Source organism: Vanessa atalanta, chromosome 16, assembly GCF_905147765.1.
Source record: "Vanessa atalanta chromosome 16, ilVanAtal1.2, whole genome shotgun sequence".
Lineage (NCBI taxonomy): Eukaryota > Metazoa > Arthropoda > Insecta > Lepidoptera > Nymphalidae > Vanessa > Vanessa atalanta.
Window position 1 is genome coordinate 2,654,520 of NC_061886.1, and position 26,556 is coordinate 2,681,075.

At 32.4% G+C, this 26,556-nt stretch overlaps 1 protein-coding gene across 1 annotated transcript in view; it reads left to right on the forward strand.

The window, feature by feature from the left end:
- LOC125070103 (dorsal root ganglia homeobox protein) overlaps nucleotides 1–26,556 on the forward strand; it is a 69,532-nt gene that overhangs the window by 33,160 nt on the left and 9,816 nt on the right. The window contains exons 6-8 of the mRNA XM_047679804.1: nucleotides 4,637–4,750; nucleotides 5,263–5,411; nucleotides 6,215–6,322. Coding sequence (XP_047535760.1) covers nucleotides 4,637–4,750; nucleotides 5,263–5,411; nucleotides 6,215–6,322 — 371 coding nt within the window. The remainder of the gene's footprint in view (nucleotides 1–4,636; nucleotides 4,751–5,262; nucleotides 5,412–6,214; nucleotides 6,323–26,556) is intronic.

The window sequence follows — 26,556 nt, forward strand, 5'->3', positions numbered from 1 at the left end:
ATGCTCAGTTCCGTTCGTAACGCTTTCTAACGTTCGGTAGACGGCCGAAGGGGCCCTGATGGTAAGTGGTCATCATTGTTCATAGACATTGACACTGTAAAAGGATTAACCAGTCCATAAATCGCTAATAAAACTTGGGAAATACGATTTTACGCCTTGTGGCTGTTGTTACACTGGCTCAATCACCTTTCAATCCAAAACACAAAAATACTATTGCTTTCGCGAAAAACCACATTTGATAAGTGTGATAGTGATATTCCCTTTTTAATCTACGTAACTGTTTCTGCGAGTTGGAACTGTAACACAAAAACGTCCTTAAATCTATGTATTTTTACATACATGTTAGTAACCAAATTTGTTTTCCATTAAGATTTTAAACTTCTCTCGCATGGGAATACGTCATTTTACGCTACATCAATCGAATTCGAATGCCGAGGCTGAAACACGCAATTTCAATACATTAGCTATAACTCGAGAACTTCCCGACATGTAACCTGTCACTTAGCCACGAGAACGTATTCACTCAGTCTTCAGTCTTCGGAATCTACTTTATACTTGACGATACGATTCACGTGATCAAAAATCGACTCGATAACGATTCAACAGATACGATAATGAGAAAATAATATTTACTTGTGAAGAATGTAGTTTGTTATGTAATACTTAAACGATTAAAAGAAGTTATTCTGTAATTTTTCATATATTGTAAATTATAATTAAAATTATCTTTTTTTTTTTTTAAATTCATTTGTTATACTTCAATATAATTTCAAAGTTATATAAGGTACTCACATAGGAATGATGTTAAAGAGATAAAAGTATTATTTTTAAACATAGTCAATTCTGGTTTAATATTCAATAAAATAAAGTTTATTTTTGTTCATTTTCGAAGATAATAAATAAAAGTTCCGTAGTCGAATAAAGATGTCGTATCGAAATCTTAAAACGGCATCTCGTAAATAATTACCCTCGATTTTCTCAACATATTTTCAGCGGTCTTTAACGTTAACTTTCGCGTTAACTCTCGTATGAAGTGTTTTAAAACATTACGGTACGCTGACGCAATTAGCTTGTTGGTAACTTTAAAGTCAGTCAGGCGTGTTTTAAGTCTTTTTAAGTTGCTGATGCAGGTTTAAGTTTTAACGTTTCCATAAAGTGGCGAGTTCGCGACTTGTGTGAATGTGTTATTAGTTTTTATCCGTCTCTGTTTGTTCTGATTAATTCTAATATGACATAACCAATTTGTGTTTTAGCTTCAATATAAAATCCTTACTTTAATTATATAAAACATATATCAAAAGTAGTTAGTCAAGTCACCCTGTGAAGGCCCCAATATTGGACTAAACTCTTTTTGAGGAGAACGTTGGTTATGCCACCACGCTGTTTCAATGCGGATTCAAGATTCACCCAACACATGTAGGTTTCCTCACGATTTCACTGCGGAGCCCGAGACAAATTATAAACAAAGATTAAAAACATGAAATTTCAGTAGTACTTGACTTTTGTCTAAAGTTATGTAATAAAGGATACCTTATAAATTTAATTTAAAAATAAAAGCGGTAGTCGGTCTCTTTTTACAAACATCACACCCAATCACTTAAACATAATAGCTATAAAACTCGTTGAAACAACACAATACATTGCTATTATTTTCGAATCTATTGTAGCACCTTCATAAAAGAAGCTATTACGAGACCGCCCGCTAAAGGCTCATTACACTTAACAAACAATGTATTTGTTATTATTTAACTCCACTCATAGCGTGTAGCAAACGCAAACAATCGTCGCTTACCGAACAGTAGGTAATTACCGCGCCCCTACTGCTCGGAACACCCCTTGTAATCAAACGAATCACCACCAAAATCAACCTTAACTCGAATGAAATAAGGACCAAAATCTGCGCTGGAAGTTAGCTATAATACGGCAAATTTACGTTGGTCCATAACAATTTATTAGACTCCCCCTTACGCGTACTTTAAGTGGTAGTAGCGAGAGATGAAGGGTGTCTTTCAGAAATGGTTGATGTTAGTTAAGAGTGACATAGTCTTATGTTGTGACATGTGTTTTAAAGGTTAAAACCTTGTCACAACGGGGATGAATCAGATATAATAGAAAATACTTATTTGTCGTCAAATTTGAGATGATTTCTGGAACTCTAAAATCACTTTTTATAAATACTTTGATTTGTTATATTTATAAAACAAATTATAATTTTAAGTAAGTATTAACCCTATTAAATATGTGTCAAAGACTTATTTCCGGTTAAGGAGTTGCAGATTGGGATAAAATACCTACTGTACCTGTTTACAAACACGTTAAGCACGTGCAAGCCAAGTTTGAACCCGTAATCTTCGGGTTCCTATGCGACAATATACATATTAATATCTAGATACCTATTAAACATGACTTAAGATATTTCTTAAGGAATTATACAACGCTCATAATAATTATTAAAATTGTATTTTATTATAATTATTGTAAGTAGATAATTTAAATTCCATTAAACAAGATATGATCGTTTTCGAGATTAACGTTAAAGAACAAACGAACTCTGGTTTATTTGATAGCCCATCTATTGTAATTCAAGAGGGATTCAAGTGGGGAGGAGGGTAGTCTCAACGTGTTGAAATATTAATTCCACCCTCGTAAGAGATAAAAACTATTAGGGCTCGTCGGATTATGGCGGGATTATTATTTTAATTGAATTAGCTTACCGCCGTTAAGGGTCACTTCGAGCCGAGACGTGTCAAAGATGAATACAACATGTAGATGTATGATGTTGTATAAACCTATACCTACACGTGTATATATATCTTTATTTATTTTTTGTATATATTTTTTTAAATTTTATCGTAATATTAATGATATGGTTATGTTATGACTTTAAATCAATATAATTACCTATTATTGAAAATCCACAATTATTATAGAATTTAATTCTATAACAGAAACCTTAAAATTGGTCTTACAAAATAGTATCTACTTCTATCTATATTTACTGTTACGACACAAATATTAATTAAAACAGTTGTTTTTAGATTTCTCAATATAACAATTTAAATCTTATTTAAAAAAAATATACTTATATATAATTTTAAAATTGATTTATATATTTGATTATAAATGCTAATTTATGTAATTTCCGCGTGCAATATACTTTGAATTCAAGTGCTGAACAGTTATATAATATATACAAAGTAAGCTCAGTTTACATCTTGCTTACAAGAGGGTGGTCATAGAATTTTACATTCATTCTACAATCAACAAAGCCGCGGGCATCGCTGGCTAAAAACATTTGAATACGAATAAAACAAACATTGTACGCCATCATGAAAGTAACAACAAATTTAAGTTAGTGCCTAATTTCGAGTCTACACGAATTTTGACACCATCGCTATGAGATTTCATAGCACTCTCCCACCAGAGGGCTTATTAAAAGTAAATTGCGAAAATTGCACCGGCAAATGTGGCTCGCCTCTCGCCGCACTAACCAGCTTACAGCAGCCAGCACAACTTGATCTCTCGTAGCACAATCCATCTTCTAATATAAGGCTCTTTAATCCTAGCGTTGATTACACATCATCCAATTTATCTGGAACTACAAAAGGTTGTTTCAGCCATTGAAACAGAGTTCGATTTCGCTGGTTGGGGTTCGCTCCCTTATGGTTTGGTGATGGGTAATCTTTGAGTTATAATACCAACGAAATAGGGTTGTAATGATGTATTATTTAAGCCTCGTGTTGACAGCTCGGTTCTAGAGGATAAAGGTTCATAGATTTTTTATAGCGTATTTTATGATGTTCATAAAAGTTAGATGATATTTTCAATTTTAATATTTTTTAAAAATCATCAAACATTTTTTTTAAGTAAAATTATTGGGGTAAATCTGTTAACGTGATGTTAGTACGATTATTTACATTTTAATATATTAATTATGTATGTTATATTCATGTTAGAACAAAATCATATGCGTACTAAATTTCTTATCACAACGAACTTCCAGCATGTTACGGCGTTATTGGAAAACAGCCATAGGTTCTCCGAGTAACTAAATGTGACCTTATCGCTAAATAAAGGACATAGCTCCTGAAATTTTTGATTATCGAGTGTGTAGGTAACGCCCACTCATCATCACATATATTCACATATATTCTACCACCAAGTAGCAACACTTAATATTTACGTGTTCCAATCAATGTAATTGACACGCACATGGGACATAAGCGAAACAACTTATTTAATTAAAGATTTTGGTAGCAATATCAGTACTTATAACAGACAAATTAAAATTGGACTACGCACAAGAAATCTCATTCTAGTTAAGGTGTTCGAAGATTGTGAGTTCTAATTTGGGCAACACCACGGAGATTTTATATGTTGTTTTTTTTTTTTTTTATAATTTATTAATTGTGCATGATATAATTCTGCCATATTGTATTCATTAAATATTACCAGTTTCGTGGAACAAATTCCAAAACTTCGCTCTTAAGAGACTTGTTTAGCAGTTGGACATTTCAGGATAAAAAAAATTATCATGTTATTTAACTGACTTACAATTCGGTTTGGTCTGATATATTCCCTAAATTAGGATTTAAAGCAAATATATTATATGGTCATAATAAATATTTTTCAACAGGTCTGGTTTCAAAATCGACGGGCGAAATGGCGGAAAGCGGAAAGATTGAAAGAAGAACAACGGAAGAGGGAGGGCGCTGAGGTGATGGCGAAACGAGACCTTGCCGACGACAAGGTATATTTTAATATAGTCACTTAAATTATAAGCTTTTAAATATGTGTTAATAAAAATATTGATAAGGTTTTCCATATTTAATTGCTCATTTGTATTTTTATGTTTCTTAATATTACTATTACTTGTTTACATACTGTTTCGTGCTAATCAATATCAATAATATTTAAAACAGTTTTTTTATTTCAATGAAAAATTAAAGAATCTTGGCGTTAGGTCATTTATCGAAAAATGTTATATATATATATATATATATATGAAATTTTACATAAACTTTGTCATTAGTATAGAAAAAGACATAAAATATCTAGGTAAAATCTGAACATCCTCCCCACCCTCAAAAGCAAGTGAAACCGCGGGCGTCAACTTGTTGAATATATAAAATAATAATATATAAAATAAAATGATACGTATAAATACCACAATAATGATCACTTTATCACAACTTTGTCCGAGTTAAGAACAGAGACCAATAAATTGTCATATTTATTAAACTATTGTGACTTTCTTGGCAGGGTTCTTCAGAATGTGGCATGTCTCGCGGATCAGGGGACGCGTCGCCAATGTCCGCGGGCGTATCGCCTCGCGCATCTCCGCCCGTCACCCCGGGCTCGCCGCGCCGCTCACCGCACCGCTCGCCTAACAGATCTCCCAGACACGATAGGTAGGCAGAGTCTGTTTAAGTTTACTGTTTATTATGTAGGTGACTTGTACAATAAAACGTCACTGTTTTATTGTATGATACATGTGTTGATGCGCCTTAGAATGTATAGAATAACGGCATAAGACCTACTTCATTGCTGTGCCTCTTAATGTTAAGAAGTTGTTTATTTTACTACATATTTATTTATTTGTAGGTATTCCATAATTATAAATCCCTGCTATACCATCAATCTTTTATGTGTCACGTGACAGAGTCAATGTTTTTAGTAAATAAATATTTACAAAAATTATCAACAGTGTCTTGTTTATGATATTACAATTATTTTAATTGAATCTAATTTTTATATTTTTATTTCGAACCACATCACAATCGACATAGTGATTATGATTGATAAATTAATGTACATACGTTTTTTTTACATAATTGAAACATGACTTACACATGTTGCTATTAACACAACTGGACGTATTTAATAAAAATGTTCGTATTTATAGCACATACTGAGGATTTTTTTTATTTTATAAATGATATCGTCGTCATTGTCAAAGCATATTTAATAACCTTAAGTTTGAATTCATGTATGTTATTCATGAGATTAATGTAATGCATGATTTAATTTAAAAACAATTATATGCATTTTTTATATGAATAGATAGGTGTTTATTATTTTATATGCTAAAAACTAATATTCCAATGATTTCGTCTCTATGTATTTTCGTATAAAGATTTCTTACAAAGATCAAAAACCAAAAACCATAGTTGTCTAATACATGGAAAGTTTTTATAGAAAACAAACGTTACAGATCGGAGGCGAGCTGTGCGTCACCAGCGCCGTCTGTGGGCAGCGCTGGCTCCCGGGACGCGCCGCCGGAGCCACGGCCTGCGCATCATATATTTTCACCGTTTGACCAGTAAGTCGGTTACTGTTTAAATATCGTAAAAATATTTCATTTACAGAGTTCTAGATTGGATATTTTATCTGATATCTTTAATTTGGCTGAGTTTTAATTTAATTTATTTTTATTAATTAATAAGTCGTAATACTTAAAACAAACTTAAATAGATAATATACATATGTGGAGTTAGTATTCGTTGATTTTAAGGATTATAAGATTACATATAATTCTGCTTAATAAATAATTATGATTGTAATCGTTGTGTTTGGATCGAATGATTAGATCTCTTCATCTACTCAACAGTCTTACTTCATAAGCGTACAGTAACCAATTTAATTACTGGACCAAAATGAATCATACCCAATTCCGTAGCGTGTGTCGTCATTGCCGGTGGTCGAGTTATGACGACGGGTACATAAACAACCTACAGCTATTCGAACCACATTTAGGAAATCTAGCACTTATATAGAAGGTATAAAGGATAAATTGCATTGTACTATTTCGGTGTTAGAATGGGTTGTTCAGCAATTACTTCATTAAGGCTACTGGGAGCGTTAGTCTAATGAACGGTAATAATGTTGCGCTGACGCTCATAAATGAACGGGTTAGAGTAATGGAGGCAATAAAGAAAATTTTTCGCGTTTAATTTATGATAGACCACTTCTGCTTGATAGGCTTAATCTCTGTCTACTATTTGTGATAAAACATTGATTTATTAGTAGTGAAGTTACACCTCACGAGTGCTACGCACACATATAATAAGTCTTACACACTCACATGTGTTTTAATATGAATGACGAATTAAAGACCTTAAGTATCTTTTTTATTTTCAAGTATTATATTTGGACATATTTTTCTTATTAAAAATACAATCTTATTTTAAACAAAGCGGATTATGCCTAGACTTTGATAATAGCCAACGTTTTCTCAATTGAATCAACATATCATGCCTTATTTATTACCTATTCGTTTCTCAAGGTCATCGCGAATAACTATATGGCCTACAATAAACTTAATTAACAGTAATAAGGCACATCCAAAATCATTTTAACCTTACATTGATTGACAGTGATTGAAAGCAGCAACAATAATATCTGATATTACAATATTTGGGTCACTCATTGTCGTAAAAGATTCCACTGAATTAAGGTGTCAGCCCTAATAGACGTTTCGTGGCATTTGATTTTTACGAACACTAGATATATTTTTTATATATTCACTGATATCATAGAAATATTGAAGGAAACAAATAAAAGGGCAGATATTGTTTTATAATGTCTAACTGAAAAACCAAGTATGTTTCGAAGAAGGTTTAATTTAGTATTTAATATTACAGTACATATAACTACATATTTTAGTTAAATCAGCTTTAAACTTAAGCTGACTTAGCTTTTGTAATCTTATATTTAAAAAAACTATTTAGCATGTAATAAAATTCTTCGCTTCAAATTAAAGCTTAACAACGGCAGTATCAATGATATGGGGCCACCTTGGAACTATACTAAACTAAACGTAAAAATAATCAAAATCAGTTCATAGACAATAAAATTATACCCATCTACATAAAAATCTAAATATAGACGAATTAAAGTCACTTAAAATTTAAAAATAATGCTTCTTTTTATTTAATTGCGTTTGTTGTTAATATGAGGGGTTCGTTTCAAATACTAATATTTAAAAAAAATAATTTAGTTTCTAGAAGTCTAGAATGATTCGTTGGTTCAAAATGTCAAAGTTGGCAATATTGTAATGTGTTTTTATCAAATAAAAATAAGAAACTATTAAAGAAGATTCAAGTATCTAATTCAAATTAGGAATTCTCTTTTCATAGAAAAATACAGATGTTTTTTAATGTTTTGTTCAAGTTTTAAAAAAAATTTAGAACGCTTTAAATTCAAAAATAATGTATATTCATAGCCATGTTTATTTACAGTTATTTAAAATTCATTTTGTATAGTTAAGATAATTGAACTCTGAAATCTGACATAAATCACATTTTCTTTAAACGAATGAATTGTACAACAAGTACGTTGTTTAAATGAGCGAAATCCATTCGATGAATGACAGAATGTATCTAAAACATTAAACGCAATTTAGTTAGACGTTGACATCTCTCCGTGTCGATATTAATTGAATTTTGAACTGAAACATCGCCCGGCTCTAGTAAAGTTTATTTAACTTGTTCAAAGATTTACTTTAATCGAATCGAGAGAGCTTACTTACCAATGATCGGCTAGGGTTAAGTTCGTTTCACTTAATAACTTAAGAGTTCAAGCTGTGTTAACATCACGGCTTATTGATCAAATATATTGTACATGTAATAGACAATACATTTTCGAAGTTCATGTTTTGATATCATACTTATATCTTTATTCTTTTATTAAACCAATTCAGAGATAAGTGCGCTTGTATTTTACGATGCAAGCGATGAAGTTTGTAATGGAAAAACATTAAAAAGTTTTCATGCAAAGAGTTTTTAATTTTCCATCGTATTACACATTATTTTTAAATTATAAATTTATCATCAACCAGTTTTTACTAGCTAGTTCTGTTATAGATATAAAAAATCCTATCCATCCTTGAGGTTGAAACATGCTTCATACCAAACTTTATCAAATTCGGTTCAGTAGTTTGGCTGTGGAAGTAACTTATTTTTTTATTAGTTATCACTACAAAGTAGAAAACAAATTCGCTTCCCGCTGACTGTCTGTCTCTCTGTGATCTTTAAAACTATGTAACGATGTGCATTTAATATAGATCAATATGGCCCTTTGTAGCATGTAATTTAAATTAATATTTTCATAGATATTACGATTTAAAATGTATTTGTATTATAAATGCGGTTTGTATTGGCTTATTACAAAAAAGCTGTGAACGTTGTGTATAAAGACATTCTACATATTTAGTATCAGCATTGCACCCGTGCGAAGCCGGGGCGGGTCGCTAGTATATAATAAAAAATAAAATCTTTGTAAATGATGTAAGTATTTTGTATCGTAAGTGAACTTATGTTTATGTACGTACCGGTAATTCGGATTATATTCAACGACGTCCAGTATCCGAACGTTAATTCGACGAGCGGTCAGGCTTATGACAGGAATTTTCACACGAAATCCGTTAACATGTAAATATAATATGCCGTAGGTATCCGAGCCCTACATTCAGTCAGATTGATTTTATATTGAATAAAGTTTAATTTGTTACTTTCATTAAATTTACTAAGCGCATTAAGTTAATTTTAGAGGGAATTATAACTTTATAACATTATTGAGATGGCCCAGTGGTTAGAACGCGTGCATCTTAACCGATGATTTCGTGTTCAAACCCAGGCAGGCACCACTGAATTTTCATGTGCTTAATTTCTGTTTATAATTCATCTCGTGCTCGGCGGTGAAGGAAAACATAGTGAGGAAACCTGCATGTGTCTAATTTCAACGAAATTCTGCCACATGTGTATTCCGCCAACCAGCATTGGAGCAGCGTGGTGGAATATGCTCCAAACCTTCTCCTCTAAGGGAGAGGAGGCCTTTAGCCCAGCAGTGGGAAATTTACAGGCTGCTATTATAACTTTGTGTCTTTTGAATTATTGAAGCAATAAAACAGTTACTTGTTGTCTCTACCGGTTAAACGAGGGATAACTTCTGATATTTCTTATTACTTACTTGGTGGTAAGGCTTTGTGCAAGCCCGTTTGCATCGGTACCACCCATTCATCATATATTCTACCGGCGGTGGTATTCCTGTTTGAAGCGTGAGTGACTATAGTACTACTACTAATGTAAGTAAAGGCACAAGTGCCATAATAACTCAATTTCCAAGGTAGGTGCCACATTGGAGATTTAAGGAATTATTTCAATTACTTACGGCGCCAATGACTATGGGCAGTCGTGTCTCTTTTTATCAGGCAACTCAAACTCAAATTCCTTTATTCAATATAGAAACATTACACTTACTTATTGATTGTCAAATTAAACACTACCACACACTGGCTGTCCGCCTTCTATATTTCGAATACAAACTTCACGATTTTTTAACTCCTACTAGTTTCAGCCCGCAGTTTCATCTGCATGTGAGGCAGGGGCCGGCGTGAGTTATTTTAGGTTACGCTCTATGTTATTTTCTGCACCCCTTACAACGTGTATGCAAAATATAAAATATAAAAATAATCAGTTGAGGAGTTATGACGTGAAAGCGTAACATACGAACAAACTCTTTGCCATTTATAAAGTTAATTACTATTCTTCTCTTGTGTAAACGAGATCAACTTATTAAAGGAAAAGTTAAAAATATCTGAGTATCACTACATCTAAGAATCTACTCTGATTATTTTTTGGATATTCATTTATTGGAGGGAACATAATCGGTGTGACAAGTAAGATAGCCAAAGTAATTAAAGAAACAAGAAAAAAAAAACATCAAATAAGGAGTTATGATATGACGACTGGTGAAAGTCTTTTTAAAAAAGATTTATTTATTTATTACAATTAATTATACAAAAACATAACTTTATTGATTGAAAACTGGATTCCGACTCAATTAATTATTATAATATGTTATTAAGTAAATTTGTAAAATATGTAGCCCATTGTCTTCTTAAATGCGGTGTCAGCGGAATGTGTGGGAGTCGGCACTGGAATGTGTGTATTACGCCATGGTAACTAAGGTTCTGTGTAATTATTCCAAGTTCATGTTCAGCTTATTGTATAAACCATATTGTGATCACAGAACAAGAAAAGACAAAATAACAACTTTAACTTTGAAATCTAAGTTAAATGGAATTGAACCTTGGTAGTAAAATTTAAATAAAGTTGTAGTTAAGTGGAGTATATAGCACAGTTGTTATAAAATCGCATGGAGTATTTATAACCTTAGTCTATTTTTATTTCTTCTGTGCTTAGAACAGTCTAAATTTTAAATACAATGAAATAACAAGTGTTACAGTAGTCGCATGTGACACATCGGACATGTTTCCATGTTAATACGCAACATTAACATTATATTCCCAAAAAAAGAGGTCAGTACCATCTGACGTTCAACACTAGAATCGCGCGTGCTCTTGGGTTAAATCAAATAGCGCGCGCATCTACAGCTTCCTGTTACACTTCCGTCCCTTTTCACGCATCACTCACACCGATTACAAGAAAACGAGAGGATATATTACATGCCAAAAACTTTCCAAAGATTGAATTATTGTAGATTGTATTTTGAGTCACAGAGTAGAGCAGCGAGATGGGCTTCAGCACAAGCCCACGCCCAATATTGGGAATATTTACGATGTTTTTTATCGGTGAAAGTGTCATGCAGTAAATACACTAACAATTTAATTTTTATTATCTCATGATCCAGTTTAAAGTGATCATAGTGACTCATTTGATTAGTCAAAAAAGCGTATTATGATCGTGAGATCTAATTAAACGCGTCAATTAAACATTTCATTTGTACAATTGTACGGTATAATGAACCCGCGACTGTTTCGCGGCAACCCTTTCTCGTTAGGGTTGCCAGATACAAATTAGAAATACGTTTAGCATTTAATTTTAAAAAATTATAAATATTTTACATTGCAATATGATTATGATAACAGACATAAACCAATACACGTTGTATTGATTTATGTCTGGTGGATTTAGCAAATAATACATCGTGATAGTTTATTGTTATTATATTATTATTATTCTATCATTTAATAAAAATGATAACACTTCTAACGTAATAATATGTCTAGTGTATTGTTATGAATAGGTTATAATATAATACAATGTCTTCGAGGTCTTGGAAATCAATTGAAAAAACATATGCAAAACAATAATTACTGTCTAAAAAATATATAATATAATTTATTTGGTATGCGTATATGCGTATACATTGAACTGGCAACCCTACAGCCCGCATGCCGGTCTAATTGCCCACATTAATATGACAAATAGATTTACATCAGTCCGTTTCACCCGCGCGCCAATAAACCCGTTCGCGACTCGCGGTAAGGGCACCGCATTCGACCCAGCGCTATTCGTTCAATAAAAGTGACGTAATTACGTCAGTGTGCAGTTGGTGCTACGATTTATATTGAGTGTAAATTGCTGTAATTTCTTAATAATGGATTTCATTTTAAAATAAATACTAGTAATTAAAAAATTACTCGGCACCATAAAACCAACTAACTAAACCAAGGGTAACAACGCTTTTAAAATTTTATACAATAACTCTATAATAACAATAACTTTTAATTAAATTTTTAATTCAAGAAAATCATATTTAAATTTGTGAAAATAAAATTAAGTAAACCTGAAACATCAATGAACGACGGACATTTGTCCTGAAGTTATTCATCGATGACTCTAAATTCCACATATATATCAAAAGGCATTAATCAAACCGAGGATATAAGAAAAATAACCAACGACATTACAAGTATCTAAAGCCGATGCGTTAAAGGGAATCCACGTGTGTCGATTTTCAGCGGGTTAACATTGTTAGCGCGCATTTGTCGACGCGTACGTGTTCGCTAATACTGTAACACCCAGCGATGCCAGATGCTTAATGTGGAAAAACAAGATTAAGCATCGTTAGTTTAATTTCTAACAGTAATAACAACCGGTGGCTCGGGCACTTATAACTGAATCGTATATAAAGTCCGCGGGTTCGACTCATTCTCTCGTCTAACCTAAATATAAAGATTTATATATTAACACTCGTTTAATAAAACCTATAGTAAAATGACTTTTGTGCCACAAAACAATGATAAAAAGATTCATTTGTCATATTTAATAACAATTAATTAAAAACAACAAGATTATTTAAGTAGTACAGTCTGTTACAATTCAATGTACAATTCATTACAAATATACATGTAGGATACCTGCATATGCTATATGTTTACCACGGGTAGAGACGACTCATCGGCTGATTTTCTTCTGCCAAACAGGAATTCTTAGTATTGTTGTGTTCCGTTATAACGGGTGATTGAAACAGTGTAACTACAGGCACAAGAGACCTAACATATTTGTTTCCAAGGTGCGAATTGGCGATGTAAGGAATAGTTAATATTTCTTACGGCGCCAATGTCTATGGGCGGTGGTGACCACTTACCATGGTGGTCTCTTTGGCCGTCTGCCTACCCATATCATATTATTTATAAATATATAAAGAATAGTCTCCAAACTCCCTTAAAAGCAGTGGATGAGAAGCTCAGCAGTGGAACAAATCCAGGATATTACGGTCATTACTTAACTCATAATTATAATACGAACACTGAAACTGCTCTTAATCCTCATCTCTGTTTATGTTAAATTGAAATTGACTGTACTGAGATCAACTAATCCACATCACAGTGGCAACATTGGACGCGCGTTGATTATTCCCTAATTGCTTTACTAGTTAAGTCAATTCGTTGTAATGTCGTTAATGAAACGATTCTGAGACGCATTTTATTTCATATTTATGATACTTTCAATGGCATCAAACGAAGTCGAATTATGTTGCGTAATTTAAAATTGTAATAATTATTTTTCATATTTTAATATAAAAAATAATAATGTAATTTATATGTTGAGATCCTTTCTAATCTAAACTTTATTTATCGTGGATAAATTTATAAACTTCAAAATTCAAAATTTTTATTAAATAATAAATTAAAATGAATTACCAATATAACACATTTCTGACATATTATAACTATAAAGTAGTATTTATATAATTATATAATTTGTAGTTGTTTAAAAAATTAATAATAAAAATTATAATTAAGATTTATTCAACATGACATTGAAATAAATGTTTTTTCACTTCTAGTGTGAAGTTAGCGACGTTTAATTATTAAATAAATGCAATAACTTCCCAGATAATTAATATTGATAAATTAATTGTAATGTATATTTTATTTTTCATACATTGTAAGAGTTTACTTTTATGTATTTCAAACCTTAAGTAATTACATCAGTAGAATTTTAATTTTTCTTCTAAGAGTTTTAATAAAATAATAATATTTATTTAATTATGTCGAAAAATTTGTAGGTCTAATATTTGATACTAGCGCCTTGGAATGGTACGGTCAGGTCCTTGTGGCACTCGGGAATAATGTACTTTTCAAAAAGTTGTGTTTTTTTTACAATTGGATCATTAGTACCCGTGATTACATACCAAATAACGAATTCTAATTATTTTTTATCTTTTAACGTAAATTTTACATATTTTAATTAAGAATAAAATGAAATTAACGTAAGAATAACAATGAAAGTTTATTTTTTTAATTTAGAAAGGATTTTTAACTTTATCTCTTAAAATATCAAAATTATAGCAAGCTTAAAATACGACAACGATTTTACTCGTAAATTGCATCAAAATTTTCATTTAAAAAGGCATTTTAAAATTCTTCCTCAAAAGCAACATCTTACCTCAATAATATAACAGTAAAATACATCCCAAGTCGTTTAAAAACTCAATTCTCTCAGTACATAAAAGCAACTTGATTAGTGGTCATGTCATAGTGCGCATAACAGTGGAGCGGCTCGGTGTTCATTTGTGGCTTTAATTAATGTTTAATTGGGCCAAATAGGGTATCAATTTAGCGGACGACAATTGGATCACGCATCCCGACAGACCGACACAACACCATGTACATACAAAGCTATATGTGACGGTAATTATACCTATATTATAATAAGCTTACTATGTTGGAGTAGAAACGTAATTGTTCAAAGATAGCATGAAGATATAGTGTGTTTCTAATTCTTGATAAGGTTTCTTATATAACTAATACACGTATCAAAGTGTAGCAAGGTTTTGTCGAATTATATCGATTGAATCTACATATCAGATTGGTGATAATAGTACGACAAAAGTCTGGTGGCTAGATATCAGATCCACAGATCCCGAGGTTATGGTTAAAACTCCAGGTTGGGCCGATAAATACTTATTTGGTTTTTCTTCAAAAATTCTTAGTAACAACTCGGAGTCTAGAAGTTGGAAAGGTGTACACTCCTGTGCCTCGGTAAGCCCTAAGGCACGTTCTTATGTTCTAGATACAAGGTCATCTCGACCATATAATATATATAAATATCATCATATATAAATTTATCAAAATCAAGTCAATTAAATGATGTTAACAAAGGAAGTATTTAAACAAACATAAAATAAAAATCACAACGTGTCAAAATAATCAATAATCTTAAATCGTTGACTTCATCAAAATCAGCGTAACAGATTCGTTTCAAGTGCTCGGACAATAGGGCGCGTCTACACTCGCCGTAAATAATCGTAGCGACCCGTCGCGCGTTAAAAAAAGCGGAAAGCTAGTCATTAAGCCACAGGGGTGTCGCCCTAAAGGCAATAGCGATCACTTAACGCTAAATTGAGCCGACTCTGGTGGATAAACAAAAAGTAAATGACACGCGACTGCTGGAGTGCGCTTACTATTGATGCTAAATGTACCGTAATTGGATCTTGGATTTCCTGAAGGCTGACGCTATTGTTAAGTCATTTGAAGTTTATTAAAATTAGTTGATTCATTTAACAGATTAAAATAATAAACTTTCTTTTATAAAAGTGATTTAAGCACCTATCCAATATTAACTTAATAAATATTATTTTATTTACGAAATATGATTTCTTGAGGTATTCAAAATATGTCATAAAATATAATTCCAAGGTTTTTAAGTATCTAACACATTATTCAAATAATATTTATATTTTCAAACCTATGAATAATTTAAATGTAACGATCGTAAATACCGAACAATATTGTTATAATATTTGAAAAACAACCACCGCTGGGTGTGTAATAGCGCGCACCCCGCTGGGCGCTCGAGGCACGGACTCTTAGTTTGCCAAGCACGTGACGCGCGCGTGCCACCCGCCTGTGTGTTCTTGTCTTTATATTTTGACACGCTGAACTGAAGTGTAAGAGCTTTGTGTTCGTCTAAATATGATAATGTCAAACGCAATGATTGACTTACAAAACCAATAACAATTAAGATTTTGATCTCTTTTATTCTTTTTTTTTATTACGCGAATATATCATGATAATAATAATATTTTATAAAGCCGCAAGAGTATGACACTTTCACATAACCCGTGAAATGACGATCCAAATGTCAAAGCACATCTTTGAAATATATGTTTGGAAAATAGATTAATTTAAGTATAACTAAATATCATTTAATGAAAGATATTATCGTAATTTTCAAATCATATGAAATTTAAAAACTTTATATTTTTATATCTTTACCCCTTTTGGAGATTAGCAACGCCTGCATACAATGAAACGTTTAAAGTGGTAACATAAATCAGTAGCTCGCAGTCGGATTGAGTGGCAACACGACCACCCCGCTGACCCAATGCGGGCTGCAAATCAGACGACGCATTGAAAGGGTTTAATCGTTAAAAGTTAAAAAATAATTTGATACGCCTCCTTCAAAATTTATTTCTCATTAACAATGCAGGGTCTCAATAAGTTTTAATATCGTAACTAAGTTAGTTTTTATTTTATGTACAAGTATATGAATGTGAGCGCTACCATTAGTTATAACTTATATAGTAAATAACAGTCTGAACCGAATGTGGCTTGAAATTTATTTATTTTGTAAAATTACGTTTTTAAAGTGCTTGTTTTCAAAAGGAGACTATTTGATTAACGTATATTTTTAATTTTGATTTGTTTTCGATATTTATAAAGTAAAATGGTGGAATAAACAAGAAACATTATATGAATAAGCAGGGCCGCAACGTAAGTTTAGGAGGCCCTGGGCTAATACTACTTAGGGGCCCACCTAATACATATCTGAACGTGGACTTGAATCGAATTAATTGAATGGGTTTGATTAATTGCAGGACTCGCTGGACTGCAAACCATACTATCTGTTTAATTTAATAATGTTATGCATTCTTTCGCATTATCGCCTATTTTTGACTTTGATTTGACTTAGTTGGGGTCCTCTTGGGCTCGGGGCTGAAGCCCAAAAAGTCATATGGTAGATCCGGCTTTGTGAATAAGTATGTATGGTCCTTTTGATGAATACTAGAGATAATATAACATATATTATAGGACGAAACGAAGCTATAAACAAACAGAATAAGATTCGGAACTTATCTCGTAGATCAGCAAATTAAAACGCCAGTCACAGAGCGTTACGAAGTTAGGAGTTCGTTAATTGTGTCTGAACCAAATAACAAATTATAATTTAGCTAAGTTATTTGCGCAGAGTTTCGCTATCGTTCCCCGCAATTTGCATCGCAATGCGGACGTTACGGTGACCATTCTTTAACTCTTCTCGAGACTTCTTCCTCTTCCGCCAAGCAATAATACTTAGTTGGGTGTTCCGTATTATTGTATGAGTGTGTAGTAAGCATAGGGACATGACATCTCAGTGTCCAAGATTTGAAGCGGATTATAAAATAAATAAATAAAATTTCATACCAGCTAGTGTCAAATAGAAAAAAAGACATGTTATTGTCATTCGCTGAATTTATTCGCACAAAATTTTTTTACAAATTATTATTACGAAACTATTTATAAAATACTTATTATTAAAAAAATGATTCTTGATCCAGAATAAGCCCGTTTATCACTAGTAGAGTATTCAAAAATACTTTGTACATCTGTTCAAAGATCTCTTCTATTATTCTTAGGTATTTTTTATACATTATATAAGTTTATTTAACTAACTGTAATCTTTACTAATATTATAAATGAGTTAGTAACTCTGTCTGTCTATCTGATGCTCTTTCATGGCCAATTCACAGAACCGAATTGGATGAAATTTAGTATGAATTGAGCTTGAACCCCTAGGAAGGACATAGCCTACTTTTTTGTGCCTAACACTTAACGACTAACCTCTGAAAGGCAAGCGTTTATGCGGGCGACAACTAGTTCATTATAATATTATGAATATCAGCCGTCATTTTTATTTTACTGAAACTATTGATAAATTATTATAAAAAACTGACTTTTGAAATTATAATAATTCTTAAATTAAATCCTCGGTTAGCGTTTAAAGTGAATATTATATTTTTTCTTTCAGTAGCTTCTAAATAAAAAATTTGTTAAAGAAAAATAAATTGTGACACAAAACGATCGTAGCATGGTCTCACTACAATCGGGTGGCGAGTAAGCAGGCACTTACAAAGTTGGCATTTGAAATAATTCACGTCACTCCCTCCCAGAGACTGATTTACCTAATAAAAATTATGCTGATCCATTTACGACTCTCCTCACTTCCAGCTAGCTAACAATTTGCGCAGCACGCTTCCCTTTCATTAACTTTATTTTAAATAATATACTTATCAAACATACATCATATTATATAAATATTTGTTTGTTAGATACCTTATTTAAAAAAAAAATAGTTTGATATAAAGTTCATCATATCTGTGCATTGGAATACTGGTCATTTGGTAAAGCTAGCGAAAACAAAAAAATCGTCTTAGCAATTTGGTCGTTTCCCTTCCTTATTACCAGCTGATTTTTATAACCATGGATTCTTTTTTTAAATAAATGAAATACAGATAAAAAACAAAAATTGTCTTTTAACTTTTATTTAATTTAAAAAAAAGTGAGAAAGTGTTCGTCACTGTAATTGTTGTTATTGATACGGCAGATTGATATTTAAGTTTTCATGAAATAGAAATCGCTATACCGATATATAAACTTATTTCTCGTAGTCGGATCCACTTGTGTCAATATTAAATTTTTCTAGCCTATTTACGTAAGCACACACGAGCGTTGAGAGCAAACAAGCAAATCTTCAAACGAAGAGTCGCGAGGACGTCAAAGGCACGAGCGATTCCTGGCAAATTGCATTTACGCGTCCCACGGGCGAGGCCTTATCGAATTTACTCTCAAAGAGCCGCCATTTTTAAAACTTCCATCTACTCAGGTAGGATCGGTTCAGGGTACGGCCAATTGTGGTTCCGCTTTGTTCTTTACCTCCTTTATAGGGTTGACGAAGTTACCGAGTTTCGGCGCTCGAATAATTTGTGTTCCCGGCCGCGCGATGCGATTACACAAGTTTCCCGGAATCCGATTCGACAGTTTCTAGAATCGAATTCGAGAACCGCTTCGATGGATCGAATTGTTGATCAGAATTGTACTCAATTGTAATAACAATCATGTTATGATCACCAAAAGCTTTGAAATTTTGTGTAAATTTTAATAGGGAATTAAATCGATCAGCAATATAAATGCCGGAAACAATCATTATATTCCAACATGAATAGAGATGGATCTTAACATTAATTTCCAAGTATTATGCATGTAAATAGGTAATAAAGAAAACTCTTAATCTGCGCAACGCATCGGACGGGAGCATGAAATGAGCTCATTTCTATTCCGCGCGCAAACAAATTCATAACTCGCCGAAACTCATAAAATCATCCGCGAAATACACTTTTATTAAACGAAAACAGAGCCAACGCGGTCCGTGCATAAGTTAACATAACATTCCACTGCTTGTTAAAAGATAAATTAGAGCATTCGCGTCGGACGTAGAAATATACTCGCGAACCAATCTCGCGCTCCCCGAGGCGCGCGCGTAATTGCTTAAGAGAAAAATCCAAATGAGAAATGAAAAGGGATTCCCTTTCCAGAGAAAATTATATAATTGAATATCTTTTTCGTAAGTATTATGAGGTATAAAATATGATAATTGAGTTTTTGCTTACGGTGAGCGAGACTGAGCGCGCCGAGAGCTTATCGCTTTAGAGCGAAATTCTCTTAGAGAAACATTAAGTTACGCTGACTAACTCTATACCTGGTAGAAGAAATTCATAACTGTTTTATACCTTATATATGCCTTTTAATTTTACTTTAGTACTTTATTATAAAACCTTCGTTTTACCGGCTGAGAATCTTTGTACATGGCCCAATGGGTATTACCAGTGTTACCCATAAATAAATTATTCTAACGCGAAACAGATTGTTGCCGTGTTCAAGTTCGCATGGTAAGTGAGCCATCAGATCCCAGGGTTGGCGGTGACCATTGGCCAGATAGTCCATTTGCTCGTCTGTGGCAATTGGAAATAAAAAACGATAAAACAAAAAAATACATATTACTTTTATTTAATGGCCAAATAAAGCATAGATTACACAGACATAAGATATATTTAAATGATCATTTCAATAAATAAATACAGAAAAAGTACATTATCCGTCTACGTTTCTAAACGATCAAATCGATTTCAATGCGCGAATCCAAATAAAAACCATATAAAAGCGATCGTTTCTCGATAGCGAAATCAAAGTTATTTTTGCTAACAGGATACACTAAGATTCGTAGCGACAATCGGAGGCCATTACTGATAAATAGAGAAACGGAATAAGATTTCCTTGGCGTCTGGCCGGGTCGTTAGCAATCAGGGTATTTGTGGGGTAAACGCGTTACCGTCGCGACCGTTCGTGACTCGCTTTAATATGCCTTTGCCGTCGCGCGACACTAGATAATGTTGCTCTTTGATATTCAATCGTGTCGCATTTATTTACGAGGACAAATCGGATTTTATGGATCTATTTCGACTGTTATTTGGAGTTTTCTTCAAATTGATTTCTATTGATATCTAGGTTTGATGCAATTGTCCACAGATAAAAAAAAAACTTTATTTGTTTAAGCGCATTATTTTGAACATGTATTTAAATTAAGAACTAGGGCGTTTGATAATATGTTCTTTCTTTTGTTTCAAAATATACTTTATATTATCTACATATACATAGATATATCGAAATATATTTTATTCAAATAGGCTTTTACAAGTATTCTTACTTATATTATAAATACGTAGGTTTTCTATCAATTATAAATTCTCAAGAGTATTTTAATGTTTCATAATATTCTTAATAATTCATACTTACCGTTTCGTGCTAATCAATAGTAATATATTTATATATTATAATTGCAACAGTAGCTCTGTCTGTCGGTTACTCTTTCAAGAATAAACCATTGAATCGATATTTATGAAATTAGCTTTGAAGCAAGCTCGAATCCTAAGGAGATACATATGCTAATTTTTCGTAATTCACACATTCAAAGGGGTTAGGTTAGGTTAGGTTAGTTGGAAAGGATTATATATATAAGGATATAATTTAATTAAATTTGTTCTTGAAAGGTTGAAAATATGCAATAAGAACACTTTATTACATTTAAAAATTGTTCATAAAAACGATTGACAAATTATCAGATTTCCTAAAGAAACGTTAGGCACAGCATGCCTAAGCTAACGTTCCGACCTTAGGGCGTGGCACCCCAAGCGTTTATAAATAGTAGGCATAACAGGTATCCAACGCGAAATATCCTCCATGAATAATACATTTGAGTCCGCTCAGTAAATGCGTTACGATTTTTCATAATAGCCTCCTTGCTAGGCACGCCTCCGTCGTTATTTATCCTTATAGTTTATTTTTACGTTGCTACGAGGGAAATTGTCTTGGAAATGACGTTTATACGAGCATAAGCGCTGCAGAATTGCGTAATGTTATTTTGTATAAATGCTGCGAGTGAGGCGAATATTTATTGAAATATGATGTGATATTGTTTTTATTATTTTAATTTATATTTTTATTTTTTCATTGTTTAATGTTTTATTTTGTTATCATGCTAATAACGACGGTTATTAATTGTAATTTCTTAATTCTTTTAAAGTTACTTTAAAGTTGCTTTTGACATAGAGTGTAGGATTGTTTTGATGATATTATCAAGGAACTTTGATTATATTTATAGACGATATTTAATTACATTTCAAACGTTTATTAGCACGAATCAAAATTTATTTTTAAAGACCTGTTCGTTGAGTTTTATTTTATAATGATATTATTTTAGCTTTGAGATTTCTATTTGAACTTTTAATTTAATATACCTATAATAAAAATATATATTAAGTTTTCATTAATTTTCATGTATGATTTGCATTATTAGCATTAGCGGCCCGTAAATGTCCCACTGCTGGGATAAAGGCCTCCTCTCCCTTTGAGAAGAAAGTTTGGAGCATATTCCACCACGCTGCTCCAATGCGGGTTGGCGGAATACATATTAGGCAGAATTTCGTTGAAATAAGACACATGCAGGTTTCCTCACGATGTTTTCCTTCACCGCCGAGAATTATAAACACAAATTAAGCACATGAAATTTCAGTGGTGCCTGCCTGGGTTTGAACCCGAAATCATCGGTTAAGATGAACGCGTTCTAGCCACTGGGCCACCTCGGCTCTATCGGTTGTTGTATGATTTGAATTTTGTATAATTAACATATATGTGTAATTTAATTAGGGGAAAAGTAAAATAAAATAATATAAGTTAAATACATTATTTACATTAAATTTAAAATTGTGATACGATGAATAAAAATTCCATGGTTTCCATTGATTTTATTTCTTCTCTCTTTTGTGAAAAACAGATAAATTTATAATTTTCATGCATACTTTTAATTCTAAAATTATATCCTTTTAATATCAACGTCATTCATTATTCCTAATTAAAACATAACTCAAATATCAATTAACAAATAAAGTTCATATTATGGTAATGACCCACATGATTTTTTTTATTCCGGTGAACATAATTCTATTCTCAATGCAATAAGGTTCAAATTGCTTAAATCATCTAATGATGGAAATGACCGAAATGCCATTTAATTTGACAGAACCCTTTCAAAGCCGCGGCCTTATTAATACAATTTAGCTCGTAATTTAGACACGTGTGATGAAGTGACTCATTATTTTAATTTTACGTAAGAAATGTAATTTGCCTGTATTTGTTTTCATTAACTTCACCTACATCAGAATTAATTTAAATTTAAATTATTGGAAACTAGTTTTAATTAGCTCGAGTTTTAGGGGTTGGTCGTCAGGAGGCATAAAAAGTAGTCTATGTTCTATCTTGAAGTTGAAGCTTGCTTCATATTAAATTTTACCAAATTCAATTCAGCGGTTTGGCCGTGAAAGCAACAGACAGATACTTTTGCATTTATAATATTGAAGGAACATATTTGAGAAGTTGCATTTTTCACTTTTTTTTTTCTATTCGTTTTTCAATGGTACCAATAAGGATCGCAAACAATTACCGCTAAAAAAAAAAAAAACAAGAAAATCAATTGACAAACAGAGCAGAAAAGTACTAATTGAATGGTTAGGACGAGTAAAAAAAAACGATTCTATTAATACTTAAATTAATATTGTAATCATACTAAAATTTATAATGATTCTTAAAAATAAATTCGCCTACATCAAATCAAAAAACAATCATTCATTCGTTCATTCAAAATCAATGTGACACCTCTACGTGCCCGCCCTCTTAACACTTAAAAATTACACGAGTTGACGCGTACTCATTCACTGGCTCGCTTGTTTTTTTTTTGTCATCGCATCCGTATTCAACGAATTAATTTATGCCTTTTTTACGCAATAACTTTTAATTGGACTTTATTTATCACATTTAATTTTTCTAATTTGATAAGTGAGCGGTGTTTTTATTAGAATTTATGATGCACGGAAGAGATGATATTGTTATATCAATTTATACGTATTATACGAACAAATGTGTCCGATTGTTCTAATTGTGAGAATCTCTTGACTTTTTCGACTCTTTAATCTATATTAATCTTTTATTTATTACGGACGCGTTCGAGTTAGTGATTTCATTTATCATAGTTTAAATTTTAAATATTATCATTTGAAGATTTATGTTTTCTTACTTAGCTGTTTATTATGAAATATTTTGTTATATTTTTAAATCATTTACGTTATCGATTCATTTTTTATTAATCAATTATTCCTAGTTATATACTTGATCTTGTCAAAGAGATGATGATATCCCTCCATATCAATTTCGATCATGGGGATTATTCTGAACAGCGACTAGTAATTGCATAGGACGTATTGTAGTGCCAAAGAGAGTGCGCAAACACAGGGTAGCGGATTCAAAAGGATCGAAAAGAGTTCAGGTCCAAGGACTATACGTGCATTCCGAAGGCTGATAAAGTTTTAATAGAAAACTCCAATAATTTTACTGGCTGTCCCGGGCTTTGAACCAAGTACCTTAGGATCTGTGGTCTTATAAGCTAACCAATGGATAATTCAGGCAGGCAGTGCATTGAAACATAATAATTGAACAACGAATATTGTATATATTCGGTTATGTTGTAGCGTGTTGTATTGAATATACTTACAGTGTTTTTTTTTTTCAATACATTTAAAATTAATATCGAAATTCGAACTTAGTATATATGAAAAGAACTCAACGTAAGTAAGCCTCACCACTTACCTTCACCGCTGCTTATAAACAAAGCGAGCGGGTCGTTTAAATCCGTAAGCAGTTTAAAGTCCGCTGGGAGGCAGGGCGCTGCATTAGCTCAGTTCGCAAATGTTATTATCATGCCGCGGATTACCGCGGATTGACTGCCAGTCTTTGTCTTATTGACGGCTGCCATTGTTACTTATTTTGTTTTATTTTATTTTAGTTGGGGAATATATCATTTTTTTAAACTTCTATGTGAACCCGATTATGTTTACCCTCTTATGTGTAACACACATATAATATGTGTTTTATTTTAATAATTCATCGATACTAATTTAATAAATGCGAGTGTCAATCAATTTGACTATTTGTCTGTTTGATACGCTTTCAGGGCTAAACCACTGAATCAAAATTGATGAAATTTAATATGAAACAATCTTGCACCCTAAGGGTTCTTCTTTAGGGTGCCAATTTGCTTCGAAACATAGGTTAGGTAAGTTACATTTTTAAACTTTTTATGGTGGGTTATGCGCAATCTGATGCAAAATCTGATTTTAAGTATTAGTTTCGATCCTGACGCCTTGAGATATTTTCGTTCCCACTTAGAACAAGCTTTACCTTTTATTAGAGGGGTAGATAGATATATTAGTCATTCCACAAAATTTCAAAAGCATTTTGTTACTTTGCAATAATTTATCAACAAAATACGTTATGTTAAATTTCATTCGTATCTAAGTAAAATTAATTTATCTTGTATCAATTTACATTTCAGCGTTCCTTAGCGAGCGGAATATATTTAATACAATTTATACGTCAAAACGAATGCGCAGTGAAATATAACTGAAACGTTTGGGTGTTCGTACTCGTCGCAAACACATTACATGATTACGTGCCTAGCGTTTGCGCCACTAGATACTGTGAAACCCGATGCTTTTACACCCAACGGGACGACTGCGATACGATAACTATACAATTTATATAATACGATACCTAGCGCGTGGTTTCATCCGCACTAAACGTCACGGCTCCATCCTAGATCGTAGTGTGTATTATATAATCCACTAGTTATCGCCCGAAGCTTTGCTTGTGTTTTATGGGTATGTCGTCAGGGCTACGTATAAAAAAGGCTATGACCTGTCTTGGAGTTCAAGCTTAGTTCATACTAAATATTATCAGATTATTTTATTCTTTGATACAACAATACCAAGTATTGCTGCTTGTTGGCAGAATATCTGATGAGTGGGGCTTAGCCAGACGGGCTTGCATAAGGCCCTACCACCAAATGAATTCGTTTCAGTGGTTTGTCTGTGAAAGAGCAACAGAAAGGCAAACAGAGTTACTGATGCATTTACAATATTATTGTAGATGTTATAGTCTGCTGAAGTCTTTATTAATAAACGGACTGTTTAACGTAAAAAGTTTATATATAATCGGATTAATATATCCTGACCTTGATGTGTTTAATTAAAAAATCTTCTTCTATAATATAAATATACGTGATCATTATTTTATATTAACTTTGTGCGTAAATCAAGCTGTTGTTCATATATTAGTTGAAATAAGATACTTATCAACTAGGCAGAGATTTAATGTTGATGAGATGTGGCAGACATCTAATGAGTGAGCTAGTTTCCACCGGTGGCTATGCCCACGCGAGGGCAGTAAGGTGTGGCAGGTATTAGAGATACAAAACCTATATATTATATAATAATCTGTGCCAAATTTCATCCAAAAACATTCAGCCGTATAGCCGTGATTAAGTAACAAACATACATACATAAATCAATTGTACGATAAGCTTACTTTGTAGTTGTTTGTATATTAAAGGATTGAAGTCAAAACGGCATCAATGACCTTCTGCAATATATTACTTAAACATATCAGATATATTCACACGAAACCTTTATAAATATTGTGTAGCATCTCAAAGTTATGAACTTACTCGGAGCTATATAATCTAATATTAAAAAAGAAAGTATAACACCCGTCACGTAGAGGTCTAACCCCCGGCCGGCGTAATTCCGCAAATGGCTGTA